General features: G+C 44.2%; 1 protein-coding gene across 1 annotated transcript in view; it reads right to left on the reverse strand.

The window, feature by feature from the left end:
• Window positions 1-18,684, reverse strand: part of STAB2 (stabilin 2) — a 157,632-nt gene that overhangs the window by 130,500 nt on the left and 8,448 nt on the right. Inside the window, 2 exon segments of the mRNA XM_032647269.1 lie at window positions 3,760-3,829; window positions 4,667-4,752. Of these exon segments, the coding sequence (XP_032503160.1) occupies window positions 3,760-3,829; window positions 4,667-4,752 (156 nt within the window).

The following is an 18,684-nucleotide window of genomic DNA, read 5'->3' on the forward strand; positions in this document are numbered from 1 at the left end:
GCGTCTCCCACATTTCCAGCTCCTTGGGAGTGGGGACCTAATCTCTCCCCTCTTTGGATGCCCATCACCTGTCACGGGTCTAATGCGTGGTGGGTGCCTGCCAGGGCCGAATGGTGCAGTGGTTTTGTGCCCAGGTTCTGCAGTCAGACACTTGGGGTCAAACCCTGCCCCTGTCCCTGTAATAGCTGCGTGACCTTGAGCAACCTCTCTGCGTCTTCATCCATAAAATGAGGAACCCAGCTTGCAGAGTTTTTCCAAAGAGATCCTGCATGCCAAACCCCGTGCACTGCCTGGTGCCCAGCAGACGCTCAGCAAATGCTAGCTACTGTTTAACAAGACACGACTGTGGGATTGATTCGGGTCATATCAGAGAAAGTGGGCTTTGCCTTCTGCCCTCACCTGGGGTGAGGCACTGAGCAGGCGAGGGCCTTGGCAGCTGAGATGAACACCCCTGGCTGATGCAGCTTGAAATCATCTCTAAGCAAATCGAGAGTCAGGTAGGAGAATGCTCTGGCAGCAGGTTAAAGTCAGTGTTAAAAATAAACCGTAATTCATAGCGTTGTCCTACTTACAGGCAGAATTGCCACTGCCAACGACCACTGCCTCACGGGTGAAACAACACTGGCACCCAGTGGATGCCTGGCTGAAAAGGCTTCCAGGTTCCCCTACGGGAACCTGCCAATGGGAAATGACCAGCCATCACTGAGCCATCATTCATTCGTTCATAGGGGAGTGAATGTTCAGCTTACTGTGGGATCGCTCTTGTCCTCGCTTCTATTGAGTGCTTATGACTTGCCGCTGGGAGCTTTTCTATGAGTCAGTCCCCCGAGGCAGGTATTATTCTTCCTGTTTTGTAGGTGAGGAGGGCTTAGAGAGGTTAAATAGCTTGCCCCAGGTCCCACAGCAACTGGGCTTGGTTTCAAACACAGGCCAGCTGACTTGAAGCCTGCTCTCTTAGCCATCATGTTTGAGAGCTGCGCTATCCAGTATGGTAGCCACTAGCCACGTGAGGCTATTTAAATTTAAACTGAGTAACATGGGCTAAAATTTAACCTTCAGTTCCTCAGTTGCACTAGCCACATTTCAGGTACTCAATGGCCACACGTGCCTTGCGGCTACCATGTTGGAGAGTGTAGGTCAGGACATTTTATCATCTCACAAAGTTCTGTTGGAACCCAGAACTGGGAGTCTTATCTCCCGAGTCTCAGTTTAGGTTTCCAATTTTCTTACTTAAAAACTTGGGTTTCCAAACCCTTTCGCTTGCCCTTTGTCCATGGCACAAACAAGTGTAAAGGGAAGCCACTTTTTAAATTTAGAGATGTTTGGAATCTCCATGTACATCTGTGCTCACTGGCAACCAACACCAGTTTCTTGGAGGCAACATGAGCTCATCTTCTTTCTAAATTTTCATCCACAAACAATGACTTGGCTTTCTTGGTGAGTAAGCAGCGTTGGTTGCTGTCTTTCTTCCTATTTCAATATTTATTTAAAATATGTGATTTAAATTCTATTATGGTAGGGAAGGGTCAATTTGAAAGACATGTTCTTTATAAACGATTGATTATACTTAATAGTTTACTGTCCTTTAATATAATGTAATGTTAAAAAAAAACTCAGAATGCTAACATCTGTTTTAAATTTGCTTTTGCTAACACTCTTATGAAATAATCTTTTATAAAACGGTGGATGAAGAAAAAACTAAGATTGGGGGACACTAGGGAATAGTAGGTATTAATAATAATAATTGCTATCATTTGTTGTGCAGTGATTATCTCATGAGTTCCTCGTAATAATTCTAAAGGAGGCAATATTATTTCTATTTTTACAGATGAAGATGCACAGAGTATGCTTAGTAAACTTCAGGTCCCCACAATTTACAGCAGCCCTGGGGCTGAAACCCAGTCTGAGTCTAAAGCGGGAGCTCTCATCACCTCTACACGACGCCTCCCAATAACATGTTTCTCGGTCAGGACAAGAGGGCTGGAGCAAGTTGTATCATTCATTCACTCCCTCATTTGTTCATTCATCCAGCCAAGAGTGTAGTGTGTGTCTACCACGCAGGCAGCACTGTGGAAGGTACTGGAGATAAAGAGGTATGACAGCACCCGCTTTCAAGGATCCCATGGATTAGAATGAGACCACGTCTTTGCTGTTGCAGATGAAACTTATTACAGAGTGAACTAACTTAGGGGGCGCTGGGATGTCTGTGTATTTTTCTTGCCCCAAATATTTGAATCAACGCAGCGTCTACCAAATATGATTTTTCTATAAAAGCCAAACTGAGGTGGTGTTGGACAAAGGCCACTTGACTTATCCTTTTTGGGAGACTATGAATCTGGCAGACACTGTCCCTACTATGCCCACATTCTCTAGGCCTTTCTTGCCAAGCCCATGCATTCAGCTGCCTTCCAGTAGCCTGTGAACACTTCCTAGGAAGCCTGCTCTGCCTGGGTGCCCACTGGGGGTTGGAAGTGCCAGGGAATGGACAACTCCCCTCCAACGACCGCATGTATTAGTGTCCTACTGCTGCTGTAACAAATTACCACAAACCAAGCATCTTAAAACAACACACATCTATTGTCTTACAGCTCCGGAGGTCAGAAATCCAAAGTAATTGCTCTAAAATCAAGGTGTTGGTGGTTGTGTTCCTTTCTTGAGAGGAGCATCCCTTTCCCTGCCTTTCCCAGCTTCTAGAGGCTGCCCACATTGCCTGGCTCGTGAGCCGCTTCCGCCTACAAAGCCAGCAAGGGCTGGTGGAGTCCTTCTCACGTCTCGTCACTCTGACACCGCATCTTCTGCCTCTGCCTTCCTCGTCCACATTTAAGGACCTTTGTGATTACGCTGGGTCCACTCAGATTATCCAGGATAGTCTCTTTATGGTAAGGTCAGATGATTAGCAACCATAATCCCATCTGCTACCTTAATTCTCCCTTGCCATGGAAGGCAACATATTCCCAGGTCCATGGGATTAGAATGTGGACATTCTGGGGAGAGGTCATTATTCTGCCCACTACACCATGGCTCCCTCTCCCCTCAGGTAAAGTAACTCCAAGGTGAGTGTTCTACACGGACTCCAGAGTTCCCCAGGGGATTAAGCTCTGGTCATCCACACTGGCCTCTGTCTTGACAACACACCCTTTATTTCCTCTGTGTCACTTTCTCAGTGTTTCCCTGGGTCACCTCTCAAATATGCTACTTGTACTAGAATGCTTGCAGAATGCTTCTGGGTCAACTTCTGCGGAGAACCAGAAATAAGAGAGTGGACAAACCCATGTCAGGAACAAAGCCATAATCTGCAAATTGGGACAAACAGCCTCTGATCACCTCAGGTATTTATCTGTGAACTTCCCAAAGAAGGACAGATTAGATGTGCTGGGACCTGTGGTGGATATAGAGGCCCCTGACGAGAAGCTCAGTGCTGAGACCATGGTCTGGGAAGACCTCATGGAGAAGCTGGGCAGGCAAGGAACTGGTGGATGTTGGATCCTGGAGCCTGGGGAGAGGGAAACTATGCCCCAGAGTTTGCCAGGAAGCATTCCTGGTGAGTAGCTGCCTGCAAGCACTGAAAACCACAGACACACTGTCTCTCCTTATCAGATTTCTTGTCAACTCTCTGTTTTGCCTGTGTAGACTTGGTTATAGAGAACTGTTCTGTGTTTTTCCCCCAGGGAACTTTATTTCTGGGGTCTTGAGCTATATAAGCCATGTCTGACTTTCAACCTCCACAATTGCATTCGATGACACAAAAGTGAGACATACTTGCTGAACAGCTGGGTCCAAATACGTTGTCATCAGTGCAGGTTTCACAGGCTGTTCCGCCAAATCCTTCCTGCAGGACACCGCAGGGAGAGGATGTTAGACCCAAGCGATCTGTGCTGCCCACAAAGCCCTTGGATTTCTAACTGACTTGTCTGGTCAGCGTTTGTTTCTCAAGTGTTATCTTCCCTCTGTGCCTGTCCTGAAACTCCTTCTTTCTCTTTCTTTCTTCGTTGCTCTTTTTGTGTTATAATTTGTACATCCATCCCTGCATCAGTTATTACTAAGAGTCTGGAGCTCTTCAGAAGAAAGCTGCTTCGTTAGTCCAAAGATACAGAGAGCAAGTACTGATGGCTAAATCGTAATTCCACCCAAGGGGGAAATGAAAAGCTTTCAGTTTTGCATTTCTGAAGACAACTGAGCTCAATCCTTTTCAGAAGGATTTCTTTGTATTTCCATTGTCTAAGGCTTGAAGCTTGCAAAAGTCCCTTTCGTGGGACAGCAAAGAAATGCCTCAATTGGCAGGCGCAGTGCTCAAGCGTGGGTGCGGAGGACAGCTCCGAAGACGCGTCTGTTAATAACGGTGGTTTTTAACAGAAACAATGCCAAATTTCTGTAGCCCTGCATGGTTTCACAAAGTATCTTCATATACATGATCTCATCTCACTTTTTCAACAAGTCTAATCGCGTAGGTATTATTATTAGACTCATTTTACAGATGGATACACTCAAAGGTCCCCCAGCCTCTAACATGTCATTTTGTTGCCCACTGCATTTTTTTTTTTTTTTTTTTTTTTTTTACTAATATCGCTACTTCTTAGAGTCTCCACCCAGTGTGTGTTTACAGAGGGACCCCACAGGTAAGGAGAAAGCAGAGTCAGGGAGGAGGAGAACAAGGTTTTGAACTCACTTGGCAGGAGCAGCTTCCGTTTCCTTCCATGCCGTCAGCACATCTGCCCCGGCCACTGCAGGGCGCCCTTGCCCCTCCCGGGCACTCTGGGGAATCAAAGGGCAGATTCATTTGTTTGTGACCGCACAGAAGCATGCCGCAAGGATGCATCAAGCATCTACTACATGCCGGGTAGTGTGCTAGTTGCCAGGGATAAGAAATAATTGAAGACCTTGCCTGCTTTATCTAGGGTTATGTAGGGGAGGCAAGTGAATCACAGAGTAGTCAGGTGCTGTACTAGGACGCATCAGACTGGCTACCATTTCTTGAGCATTTGCTGTACCCTTTACAATCATCTAATTAAATCATCCCCTTTACAACCCTCAGGGGTTCCTACTGGTGCTAGTTAGCAGACGAGGAGACTGAAGTTCAGAGAGGTCACATAACTCGCCCAAAGTGTCACACTTCGTAAGTCGCAAAGCCAGGGATTTAGCTCAGCCCTTAGTATGACTCTAAAGCCAGGCCAATTAATCAGTGTGCTAGACAGGGTATTGAGGGAGCCCAGGGAAGGGAGCTACTGATACTGCCTTGGGGAGTCAAGGAGACATCCCTGAGGAGGAGTCATTTAAGCTGGGGTTTTGAAGGCTCAGTAGGAGTTGGCCATGCTTAAAAGAGAAGAGCATTTCAGGAAGACGGAACAGCAAGTACAAAGTCTTAGAGTTGTAAAAGGGCATGACCTGTTCTGGGAATGATATAAAGTTTGGCAGGGTTGGAACTTGGGAGTTGGGGGGAGGGTATGGGGAAGTGGTAGTCGATGAGGAATAATAGATTGGCTGGGGCCAATTAATGAAGTACTTTGTGTGGCAAGCAAAGGAATTTAGTTTTCACTCAGAAGCTAATTCCAAACAAGCATCAGTTTGCACGTTTGGGCTGTGCTAGACCTGAATCAGAGTGTTTATAGACATTTATTAGAGGATTTCACAGTCATTCACTAAACATTCAGGGACCTACCATGTGCCAGGCATTATATTACACATTGGGGTGGAGGGACATTTAGCTAGAAAGTCAGATATTAAATGTCCAAAATTAAATATAAGATTTAAAGTAATGGTAACAGACAGAAGTTTAAGGTACTGCTGTGATGAAGATGAAAAAAAGGTTGGGTTTTTTTTCTTTCTTTCTACACTTGCTGTTGTTCTACACTTTGAGTGCTGAGTTGACATGGGTTTAATGCTGGTTTGGTTGAGTTCTGATTATTAAAATGAGGGATGTGGACTAGCAAACACCAAGCAGAAATCGTGCAATGCTCATGAACTGTGTTTGTGTGAGCGAGGCAGGATCAAATGTTATCCCAAATTAAAGTTAGCAAGGCAAATGCTTTCCAAAACAATAGCTAATGATAATGGAGTTCTAGATAATAATAAAGGATTCAAAGCAATACCCTGAAGTTAAGTCCCATTTTTAGCCCCATTTTCTAGATGAGGCAACTAAGGCACAGAGTAGCAGAGTGACTCGGCCAAAGTCAGCCAGCTGGTGAGCTTAATGAGAGACTCACTTACCAGAAGAACCCGACCTTCCTGCCCTCCCTCCCCTCCTACCACCACGGACAAAGACCTTTGTCCAAAGCTCTCCTGTGCCATGAATTTACTGTCACATATGTCCCGAGAAATGCAGAATCTGAGTCAACCACAGGGCTAGATCACACAGTTTGAGCCTGTGGTCCTTCTTTCCACAACGGTGGCAGAGCCAGGCTTCCAACCCTGGTAGATGCTCCAGAGTCAACTACATCGTTCATCGCTGTTCATCCTCACCCAGCACCGCTCCAGACCAGAATCACAGCACAGATGCAGACACGGTTATGAAGTGAGTAAAGGAGAAGACACGCTGAGGTGTAGCTACCGTTTATAAATCACTTAGAAAACCAGTACGTTGGTTTGGGCTGTTCTCACCAGCTATAGGGCAGTGGCTACACAAGATGAAATGCTGTCAGGAAAAAACCCAGATTTTTCAATCAGAGTGTTCTGGGTTTGAATCCCAGCACAACTCTTTGCTAGCTGTACCTCTTTGGGAAAGTCGATGCCTGGCTCTGAGATTTGGTTCAAGCATCTTCCTGGCAGGTTGTGATAGGGACTGGAAATATTAGGCGCCCAAGAAATGGTGGTAGTTAGTACTTAGAGTGGATACTCTCCATCCTCTCCAGTTTCTGTTCTTTCAGGCTGGCCTTGTAGCAGATAAGAACACTCAGGAAATAAATGATTGGGCACCTGTTTGAATCAGGATCATGGAAGGTCCTGGGTATAGAGGGTGAGCACACAAACCTGGTCCCTGTTTCCACGGTCCTGCCAGTCCAGTGTGGAAAGAGTCACGGATTAACAGACAATCAGATAAATACTGGTTTGCAAACCAGGAGAGAGGTTGTCCAGGGAAGAGACCTAGAGCTCTGATCACTCTACTGGAGGGCACCAACACTGACCTCAAACCACTAATCCTGCATGGCCCAGGTCCCTGAGATTTGGGCTCAACAGAGGGCAACAGCTGGATCACTAAGGAAGGGCCTGGTTAAAGAGTGTGGTCTTTAGCTTTAAAAAGGCATCAGTAGGGAGGGTGGGAGAGAGGGAGATGCAAGAGGGAGGAGATATGGGGACATATGTATATGTATAACTGATTCACTTTGTTATAAAGCAGAAACTAACACACCATTGTAAAGCAATTATACTTCAATAAAGATGTTTTAAAAAAAAAAAGGCGTCAGGAGGCGAGGATGAAGAGGGCCTAATCAAGCAGGTGCCAGGTCCACCTTTGAAGCTCATCTGAAAACCAACTGAACCACTTGAATTCATGACACTGAGCAAGGGGTGCTAAGAGAGGGTTTCCATAGACAATGGGCTATCAAACAGTTCTCCTCTCATTGCCTGGTGCTATGGGGCCCTTCTTGGGATAAGGTGGTACTTTGGGAACCAGGCCCAGCTCTGGGCAGAGCCAGGATAGAGGTGACAGCTCTGCCACTGTTGCTCTCTCTTGACCCCCGTGCCTCTCCCTAGGGCTAGGTGTTCAAGGTGCTCTCTGGATGACCCCCAGCTTGCCTTCAGGGCTGGCTCAGAAGAGCCCAGGGCCTCCGCCACCCCGAGACACAGGCATCAGTGCCACCTTGCAGAAATGCTCTCCCAGGCCTTTTCACTTTTGTAGGCAATGACGCCTGAACCCCAGGCTCCCCCCAACACATTCCATCCAATAGTCTCCTCCAGGCCTTGAGCCAACTCCCCTCCCTTCCCTTCTGTCCAGCCCAAGCAGACCACCATGTGCTGTGCCCCAGTGCCCTCCCCTCCACACTCTGCCTGTGCCTTTCCGCCCTCAAAGTGGTTCTCCCTGACCCCGTCTCTGAGGCAGATTCAACTTTTCCATCCTCTGGGTGTCCCTTCTACTCGGCTCATCCCTTGTTACCACATGCAGAGCAGAAAATGGGGGCAGAGTCATCCACTGTGGATATAACTAGATTCTAGGCTACAGGCTGATTGTAGAGGAATTGGGGAGTTTCCCCTCATCCCAGCCCCCAAGAGTGTGACATTGTATCCAGGAAGCCTGGGCCTCCTTTTTTCCTTAGGGGATGGTTAGCAATCCTTTCTTTTTAAAAATGTAGGCAAGTGTTCCTCTAAGTGTGATTGTGATGGAGTGGTTACAAAGGCAGATTCCGAAGACCCTCCTCTCTCCAGGAACAGTAGCTGTGAAAGTACACCTCTCAGGGCATAATTTCCCTGAAATCCACCACCCTCTTCATGAAGCCACACTTTCCACTTCCAGCCAGTGACTGAGCACAGCAGGGATACCAGGGCAGGCCAGTTCTCACAAGACAGAGGACCCCTTCTGTTGAGTGACTGTGGCTGATGGAGGACTCCCCACCAGCTTTACCAAATTTTCTTAGAGCTACATGTAGTCTAAGACTTTTCCCTCCAGCCTTTCTTGGTTCTCTCTCTTACAAGGGTTAGCGCTCCATCCTTGACTGATGGCTCTCCCCACTTCTCCTGGCTTCTTTCTCATCTTCCCTTGCAGGCACGTCTTTTAATTAATCTCATGCATCTCTAGCCCTACCTCAGCAGGTGCTTTTAGAGGATGTAGGCTAATACACCAGGGCATAGAGAGGATTTGTGCAAATTGGAAAAAGCCTTCCCTACCCCAACTGCCCTTGTAGATATATCCCCATAGACACTAGACTTGGCAAGCAGATGAAACTAAAATCAAGACGTGGCCCTACCTGAGGGTGGACCAGGCCCACACCAGAGTGCGTGGCTTGGTGAGCCAAGTGTGGGCTGGATTTCAGTCTAGACTCACCCTGTTGGCCAATAATAACCTGTTGCAACTTGATGCAAAGTCTGGCACTTCACACCCACTGAATGAGGATCTCTGGGTGTAAGACCCAGGAATATGCATTTTAACAGGCTTGACAGTAATTCTACTGCCCAGTGTTGTTTGAGAACTGCCAGGTACGCTGTAGGAATTAATGTGAATGGTCCCCACCAGGGAGGCTGTGAAGGTGCTGCCTAGGCTGCTGGGAGGTGATGAGCTGATGGGCCTTTGCATGGGGATGGTTGTGTGGTGCCTGGGCTGGGCACCAGACAGGGCCCTTGGTGCTTCAGCAAGGTTCTGCTGTGAATGAGCTTCGTGAGGAGGGAGTGCCTGGACGCTTAAGTGGACCAGGACTTACTTCAGAGGAAAGCACACCACCGTGAGCAGCTGGTGGAAGGCCAGCGTCCTGCCCTCATGGAGCTTACCTTCTAGGTTTCAATGAACACCGGGGACACGAGATCAAAAAGATATACTCTGTGACTTCAGGAAGATTACAGTCTAATTCCTTCATTTAGAAATTATTTTTCATCAGGAAATAGCAGGAATGAGGGAGGGGACATCACTACAAATCTTAGAGACATTAAAAGGATAATAAGCGGATATTACAAACAACTTTATGCCAATAAACTTGATGAAGTAGATGAGGTGAATAAATTTATTGTTCCAAACTACCAAAGATCATTCAAGAGAAAACTGATAATCTGAATATCCTTATATTTATTTACGAAATTGAATTTGAAGTTAAAATCCTCCCCACAAAGAAAACTTCGTGCCAGATGGCTTCACTGGTGAATACTACCTCACACTTAAGAAGTTATATCAATTATATAAAAACTAGGAAACTGAAGAAGAGAGAACACTTCCCAGCTCCTTCTATATGGAGAGCATTTTTACTCTGATTCTAAAACCTGACAAATACATTACAAGAAAAGAAAACTACAGACCAACATCCCTAAGGAGCACAGATATAAAATTCTTCAAAAATCTAAAACAACAAAAATCAAAAAATTCTAAAACAAAATTTTGCCCACTGAATCCAACGATATACAAAACAGATAATACATCATGGTCAGTGCAAAAAGGTAGGAAAAAAGACTCAAAATGGATACAGATTGGAAAGGAAGAAATAAAAACTGTCTTGATTCTCAGACAACATGATTTTCTACACAGAAAATTCAAAAGAATCTCCAAAAATTCATTAGAACTAATACGTGAATTTATCAGTTCTCAGGATACAAGGTCAGCATACAAAAATCAATTACATTTCTATAAACTAACAGGGAACAGCTGGTGACTGGAATAAAAATATATAATTAAACGTAATACCAAAGCCATGAAGAGCTTAGGTGGGAATATTACAACAATTGTGCAAAACCTGTAAGCTGAAATCTAGCAAACACTGACAAAAAATAAAAGAAGTCTTAAGTGAATGGGGATATACTGTGGTTATAGATTAAAAGAGTCAATATTTTATGTTGTCCCTAAATTGGTCTATAGATTCACTGTAATTCCAGTTAAAATCCTAGCAGAATTTTGTGGGTAGAAATTGATAAACTGATACTAAACTTTATATGGAAAAGTAAAAGAACTAGAGTAACCAAGATAATTTTGAAAATGACCAGGTTGGAAGACTTATACTACTTAATTTCAAGACTTACTGTAAAGCTATAGTAATCAAGACAGTGTGGTAAGGTGAAGGGATAGACATATAGATCAATGGAACAGAATAGAGAGTCCAGAAAGAGACCCACGCATTGATGGTCAATTGATTGTCTACAATGGTCCAAAGGCAATTCAATGGAGAGAGCATAGATTTTTCAAGAAATGATGCTGGAATTACTGGATATCCATACGTAAAGAAATGAACCTTGATTCAGACCATGAGTCACATATTACAGTTAACTTAAAATGGATGGTAGACCTAAACGTAATGCCTAAAACTGTAAAGCTTCTAGAAGAAAATATAGAAGAAAGGCTTTGTGACATTAGATTAGGCAAAGATTTCTAGATGTGATACAAAAAGCAACGTCTAGAAAAGAAAAATGGAAATATTTGAGCTCACTAAAATTAAGAATGTTTGCTCTTCAAAAGGCACTCTTTAGAGAGTGAAAAGACAAGCCACAGACTTTGAGAAAATATTTACAAATCACATATCAAATAAAGGACTTGAATCTCAAATACTTAAAGAACTCTCAAAACTCAGCTGTAAGAAAACAACCTGAATGATGTATGAATAGCAAATAAGCACATGAGCCATGCAAATTAAAACGAACTGCAGTAAAATGCTACCATACACCTATCAGAATGGCTGAAATTAAAAAAAAATCTGATTAGACCAAGGACTACCAAGGATACCGAACAACTGGAACTTTCATATGTTGTTGGTAGGAATGAAAAAATGATGCACACACTTTGGAAAACACCTTGGCAGTTCTTATAAAGTTAAAGTACATTCACTATACAATCCAAGACTCCCACTTCTAAGTATTTACTCAAGTGAAATGCAAACGTATGTTCACATTAAAACCTGTACATGAATGTCCATAGCAGCTTCATTCTTGCACCAAATTGGAAACCCAAATGTCTTTCAGCTGGTGAACAGATAAACTGGGTAGAACCACATAATGGTGGACCATGAAACATTGTAAAGGAATGATCTGCTGATACATGTAACAACATGGAGAATCTCAGATGACTTATGCTGTGGGAGAGAAGCCAGATTCACAAAGGTCCGTACTGTAGGAGTCTGATTATAGGACACAAAGGCATAATGATAGGCACAGAAAACAGATCAGTATTTGCCAGGGCTTGGGAGTCGGGGGAGGACTTGACCACAAAGGGGATTTTGGGGGATGACCTAACTGTTCTCTATCTTAATTGTGGTGCTTGTTACACAACTGTTTAGGGTTGTCCAAGTTCATATAACTGTCCACCAAAAAGCGTGAATTTTATTGTATGTAAATTATGACTTAAGAATAAATGAAAAAAATCCATTAGCAGATTATGTGCTTCAATGATAGATTTGGAAAAGGTGGTCAATGTCCCTATAAATAATTAAACTTTACTTCTATGTAGACCTCAGGGGTGTCCATTTCCGTAGTTTATACTCACTGGAAAGGAAAACACACTAGGACACTAGAATCAGAAACGGCTGTTTTTAAACACGTGGTAAGTTATACAATTTCCTACCTTCAATCTCTAAATCTTTTCATTTGAATACTTTAGTGTGGTTGTAAGAAAATCAATGTACTGGAAGTATTTCTTCAGGTCCAAGTAACCATTTAGCAAACCACTGGGCCAGATGTTGGTCTTAGAAAGACCAGTATGACTTGTTTTTCCTTTCTGTCCTGTCCTTGTTTGTTATTACTGTTATTGTTAGCAATCTAGACCCTGGGTGGAATGCCAAGAACATTACACATATTATCTCAGTATATTTAATCTCCACAACTGCGAACTGTTAATCTTCACCCTGTGAAGTGGTTATTTTCACCATTTTACGTATGAGGACACTGTGGCATAGATAGGTCACACAGGGCCATTGGGCTCAGAGATAACGATTCCCATTCAGCCCCGTCTGACTTTAAAGGCTTGTAATTGTGCTTCTCTGTATGGATAATTATTTCATATAATTATAAATATATATAATTATATATAAATTATATATTTGTATATATAATTATTTTAAATGGCTCAAGCGTTTTACAAGCCATTCGTTTAATTAATGAATTCAACATTCATTAAGTGCCTAGAATCATCTTCAAAGCTGGCAACGTCTTCTCTGTTTATTCACAAGAAAGTGAAGGTTTAGCTGGGACAGAAAGGGGCCTGCCTGCCTCTCGCTGTGGGCGGGCAGGGGCTGGTGAGGCGGCCTCTGGGCTTCGGGCTTATTTCTCAAGAGGTGCCCCAATGCCTCCTTCTCTGAAATGAGCAGCCTGCTCCATTCAGGGCCCATCGGGTGTCTGCCGGTTGTGAATTTGCTGTCTCCTGGGGTTTTCCTCAGCCTTAACATCACATATGCTGCAGGGGATGTGAGGCTTTCTCTGCAGCGTGTTCCTCGTTCTGGCCAGGCCTCTCGGCCAGTGGCTTGTGAGTCAGCAGGCTAAAGGGCAAAGTGAATGCTTACTGTTATGGACTGGATATCTATGCCCCCCAAATCCGTATGCTAATGCCCTGACGTCCAGTGTGATGACATTTGGAGGTGAGGCCTTTGGGACGTCATTAGGTTTAAATGAAATCGTGAGGGTGGGGACCCCGCGATGGGACTAGAGCTCTTATGAGAGAAAGAGGGAGCAGAGCCCTCTCTCTGCCACTTGAGGACATTGAGAGAAGGCAACTGTCTACAAGCCAGGAAGAGGGTCCGCAACAGGAACTGGACCTGCTGGCACCTTGACCTTGGACTTCCCAGTCCTCAGAACTATGAGAAATACATGTCTGTTGTTATGGTATTCTGTTATAGCAGCTCGAGCGGACTAAGCCCCTACTGTCCCCACGTTCCTGAAGGGGTAGGCCTTTGCTTTGACCTGAGGCATCAGGGTGACCCACGGGGTCCACGGAAAGGCAGACAATGGTGCAAAGAAAATGAATAAACCCAAGGGATCATAAGCTACATTAAAAAATGAGATGCACAGAAATGTTCTTACCAAACTGAGCAGGGAGATAGTTATCAGCTCAATAATAGATGGAGAGGATTTGTTGAGCACTTACTATTTCTAAGCAGTTTGCATAAATGGTCTCCTTCTGACAACAACTGTACGGGAAGCTACCATTCTCATCCTCCTCCCCAGGTTATAGCTAAGGAAACTGAGGCTCAGAGAGGAGAGGAACTTTCCCAAGATCACAGGGTTGGTAACTGTTGGAACTACCATTGTGATCAGGCCTGACTCAAGATCCTGAGTCCTTAACACTAAGCCAGGCTACATAAGATCAGTACCTTAGAATAAAAAACCAATCCAAGACACACCTCTTGAAGTCAAGAGGCCAGCCAGTGATCTGAGAACCACAAAAGACAGAAACGGTAAGTAGCATATTCTGAATGCCTACCATCTGCCAGGCTCATCCTAGGTTCTTTACGTGTACGAGTTCACGCAATCCTCAGTACCGCCTTTGGAGGTAGTGCTATCAGCATCACCACCTCCATTTGACACGTTAGAAAACCGAGACTGAAAGATTGGTTTACCAGATAAAATATAGGATGCCAGTGAAATTTCAATTGCAGATAAACCATGAATAAATGTTTAGAATAAGCATGTCCCCAGTACTGTAGGCATATCTGTTGCTTATCTGCAATTGATTTAACTGGGTATCCTTCAGTGTTATTTGCTAAATCTGGCAACTGGGCAGGGAGGGGAAGTAGCTTGCAAGGTCCCAGAAGGAGAATGTGATGAAGCTGAGAATGGAAGCTGGGCAATCTAACTTCAGGGTCTACAATCTTACTGGAAAACCACACTGCCCCTCAGGGCTAGCCTGGAACTAGGGGGAACTCGGGTGTCACGGAATCAACTCCGTGCAGTGACAGGCACCCAGCTAATGGAAGCAAGTTTGCCAGGAGCAGGCTCGTGGGGGGAGGGCTGCCTTCCCAGCAGTTGACTTGGCCACACACCCAGGTGTCTGGGTAAGGAGACAGGGACAGGTTGGAGCTGGGGCTCTGCAGTGAGACGGCCCTTGTTTCCTACCCTGCTCTGCACTTATTAGCTGGCTCTCGTTGGGCGAGCTGCAAACCCCCTCAAAGTCCCAGAGTCCTCACCTAGACTCTCAAGTGTGACTGTTTCTCCTCATCTGCTTTTGTGTCCCTCTCCCTCATCAGTCTGTGAGCTCCTTGGGGTTACGGACTGGGCTTGTCATATAGGTGATTATGTGCAGCAAGCAGTAGGGGCTCAAGAAATGCTCGATCTTTATGAGTTGGCCAAGCCTGGAAGGAACTTTGGAAAAAAGATAGCAGGAATGTGAGAGTATGGAGAGTCCTTCATGTGTTGTCCTAAACTGAATGCTTTAACAATTTATGAAAACAACTTGTTCGGTTTTAAAATAAAAAGTTTAAAGTAAAAGTGTACATTTCTTTCCTGCTTCTCAAATCATTTTCTATCACCTCAGGTCCCCATCAGGCAAAAAAAGATGGTAAAAACTGACATTCTCAGCAACCACACTTGAAAGAGCTCTTCCAGAATCTGTTCTAAGGGCACGTTTCTAAGGCCTGGTGGAGGGCTCAAGCGGCTGATAAGGCTGTTTTCAATAATTATCACATTTCCCTTTGGTCACTGCTACTCTGGGGGTCTCTTGCATCGTGACTTTGCTCACGCAGGAGGCTTACCCCTGACGAGCTGTCAGCAAATCATCAGCTATTCTGTTCCTTTAAAGGCAGATAATGAACTTCCTGGCCAGGAAGAGGCCAGGGACCTCCCTGTAACTTTATCTCCCAGGAACTCCCGAAGTGGCTACTAGTGTCATCACCTTTGTTTCAAAGCCTGGTGCACAGTGCTAGGCAGAGGCTATGTCCTGGTTTTTTAAAAATGGTAAATATTCCACTGATAGCTCTGGTTGGAATTGTCTGCCTGGGAAACTGTCGTGAAAATAGGTTCCTCACATGAACTCAGCATTATTTACGCCTCACAGAGTGGTTTCAAACCCATGGAGTCCATTTTCTGCAACCCAGGCAGTGAACGGCAGGGAACATACAAGAGGAAAGAAAAGGAGGTCTGGAAATGCAAATAACATGATGCAAAAAAATAAATGTGCATAATTTGATGACACTGACCTCACAAAGCATCAAGACCATTTTCCTCTGAAATAATCAGACTGCTTTGGCCACAATCAAGTTTCTGTGTAACCCTCTGCCCACATTCTTTTTCCATTACTCCGAGTTTTTGCACAGATCTGTTACCATTCACCATGGGATAATAAAGAACTGGGATGTTCAAATTTTAAAAAAGTATTTCCTCTGAAACAGAATATTGGTTGTTCAAATGGGATTTAAGTTTCAAAGTTAAAAATATGTTTCTGTGCTAATAACACACATATGAGACTCCCATATGCAGATCTGACAAAGCTGTAGAAGTTTTAATGAGGGAAAAGCAAGTTAAACCTGAGTAGAAACACCTTCCTTACATCAGGATGACATATTTTTTCCTCAGGTGAGAATTCATGCCTTATTCCTAATTTTAGAAGATAAGCAATTTTTTTCATTGTGCTTCTCTTTGTTTTCTAAGTTTTCAGAATTGATCATCGAGTTTTCTGGTTTTGAATACGGTACTATTAAAATAATTTAAAAAGTAACCCAGGGCTTCCCTGGTGGCGCAGTGGTTGACAGTCCGCCTGCCAATGCAGGGGACACGGGTTCGTGCCCCGGTCCGGGAAGATCCCACATGCCACGGAGCGGCTGGGCCCGTGAGCCATGGCCGCTGAGCCTGCGCGTCCGGAGCCTGTGCTCCGCAGCGGGAGAGGCCACAACAGTGAGAGGCCCGCGTACCGGAAAAAAAAAAAAAAGTAACCCAGAGGTGTTAAGTGTGAATGTCTTTGTCAATGCATCAGAAAGGAAGTGGATTCTGCCCTTGACTTGGAAAGAAGGCTATTCCAGAGCTTGTGCTTCCTCAAAAAGAAAGATGAACATACGTCAGCAGCTCCAAAATGGGCTTATCCTTGCAGAAATGTACAGCGATAGCCAAGATCTCACTTGTCATCACCACAAAGTGGGAGAAGTGAAATACATGGCAGAGTAGAGCATTTATCTCTTTCCTGAGCCAAAGGAAGGAAGTCTTTTGAGATATTTAGTATGCTTGGGAGATGAAGATAAAGGGAAGTGCCCTTTTGCCCCAGTGAGAGGACAGCCTTGGTTTTCATGTTTTGCTTCTCTGGACTCGAGACCTATCACAAGGAAAGACCTGAACATTCAAGGAATCCTGCAGACTCCTTTGACTGTAGGGGTGAGTAGTGCACAATTTTTGCGTAGCCCAGAGTGATGCACAAAACCCAAGATCCTGAATCCTGTTGGCTGCGCCTATTTTTTCGAGTAACCCACTGTTTAAGAAGCGCTCAGGGAAAGGGAGTCACTTTATTCGCCTTTCATGATCAGAGGTCTGTTTTGATTGTGATTCGCTCATTCATTTATTCATAAAATGTCTACAGAGTGCCTTCTTTATGTTATAGACTCCGCTAAGTACTTTTAAAATCCCTCCTAGAGTTTTGTAGAGTAGGACTTTTTACCCACATTTGACAGCTCAGGAGACTTGGAGAAGCAGCAAGTCATTCTGTCATTCAATACACTGGATGTGCTCACTTTCATTACTGCATCTTAGACAAAGCCTTTTCTTGTCTACGGTGTGTCTAATTAACTTAAGATCACATTAGTTTCCATGGGTTAGAAAGAGAAAAGCAAATAAAAAATTCAATTTTATTCTGATGACTATATGAACTGGATGTGACCATGACCCTATCTGATGCTAAGAAAGTTCGTGAACTCTGGGTTAATCGTTTGATTCTGATGTGACAAATGCTTTGAAACATGAAGTGCCCATGTGCTGGGGTGAAACAGAGCAGAGTGGTTAACATAGAAGGGCCAGAGTATCCTAAACCCCAAAACCTTGACCTTTCCAGGGTAAGGAGCGTAATCCAGACATTGACTGGGAAGGCTGAAGGGACCTACCAATCGAAAGAGAAACTGCAATGCTCAACATCGCTCATCATCAGGGAAACGCAAATCAAAACCACAATGAGATGTCACCTCACACCTGCCAGAACGGCTATCACCAAAAAAACACAGATAACAAATGTTGGCGAGGATGTGGTGAAAAGGAAACCTTCGTACACTGTTGGTGGGGATGTAAATTTGTGTAGCCACTGTGGAAAACTGTATGGAGGTTCCTCAAAAAAAATAAAAACAGAACTACCATATGATCCAGCAACTCCACTCCTGGGTATATGTCTGGGAAAAACAAAAACACTAATTTGAAAAAGACATGCACCCCAATATTCATAGCAGCATTATTTACAATTACTAAGATATGAAAGCAATCTAAGTATCCATCAACAGATGACTACATAAAGAAGATGTGGTGTATATATATATATATATATACACACACACACGCACAATGGAATATGACTCAGCCATAAAAAAAGAATGAAATTTTGCCATTTGCAACAACATGGATGAACTTGGAGGGTATTACGCTCAGCGAAGTAAGTCAGAGAAAAACAAATACTGCAAGATATCACTTATATGTGGAGTCTAAAAAATACAACAAACTAGTGAATATAAGCAACCTCACAGATATAGAGAATAAACTAGTGGTTACCAGTGGGGGAAAAGAAAGGGGGGAGGGGCAACACTGGGGTAGGAGATTAAGAGGTACAAACTATTAGGTATAACATAAGTTACAATGATATATTGTACAACACAGGGAACATAGCCAGTATTTTATAACTCTAAGTGGAGTGTAACCTTTAAAAATTGTGAATCACTATATTGTATACCTGTAACATATAATATTGTTCAGCAGCTATACCTCAATTTAAAAAAATGGGGGGCCTCCCGGGTGGCGCAGTAGTTAAGAATCCACCTGCCAGTGCAGGGGACACAGGTTTGAGCCCTGGTCCGGGAACATCCCACATGCCGCGGAGCAACTAAGCCCATGTGCCACAACTACTGAGCCTGTTCTCTAGAGCCCAGGAGCCACAACTACTGAGCCCAAGCGCCACATCTACTG

The sequence above is a fragment of the Phocoena sinus genome, chromosome 10 (genome assembly GCF_008692025.1).
Source record: "Phocoena sinus isolate mPhoSin1 chromosome 10, mPhoSin1.pri, whole genome shotgun sequence".
Taxonomy (NCBI): Eukaryota; Metazoa; Chordata; class Mammalia; order Artiodactyla; family Phocoenidae; genus Phocoena; species Phocoena sinus.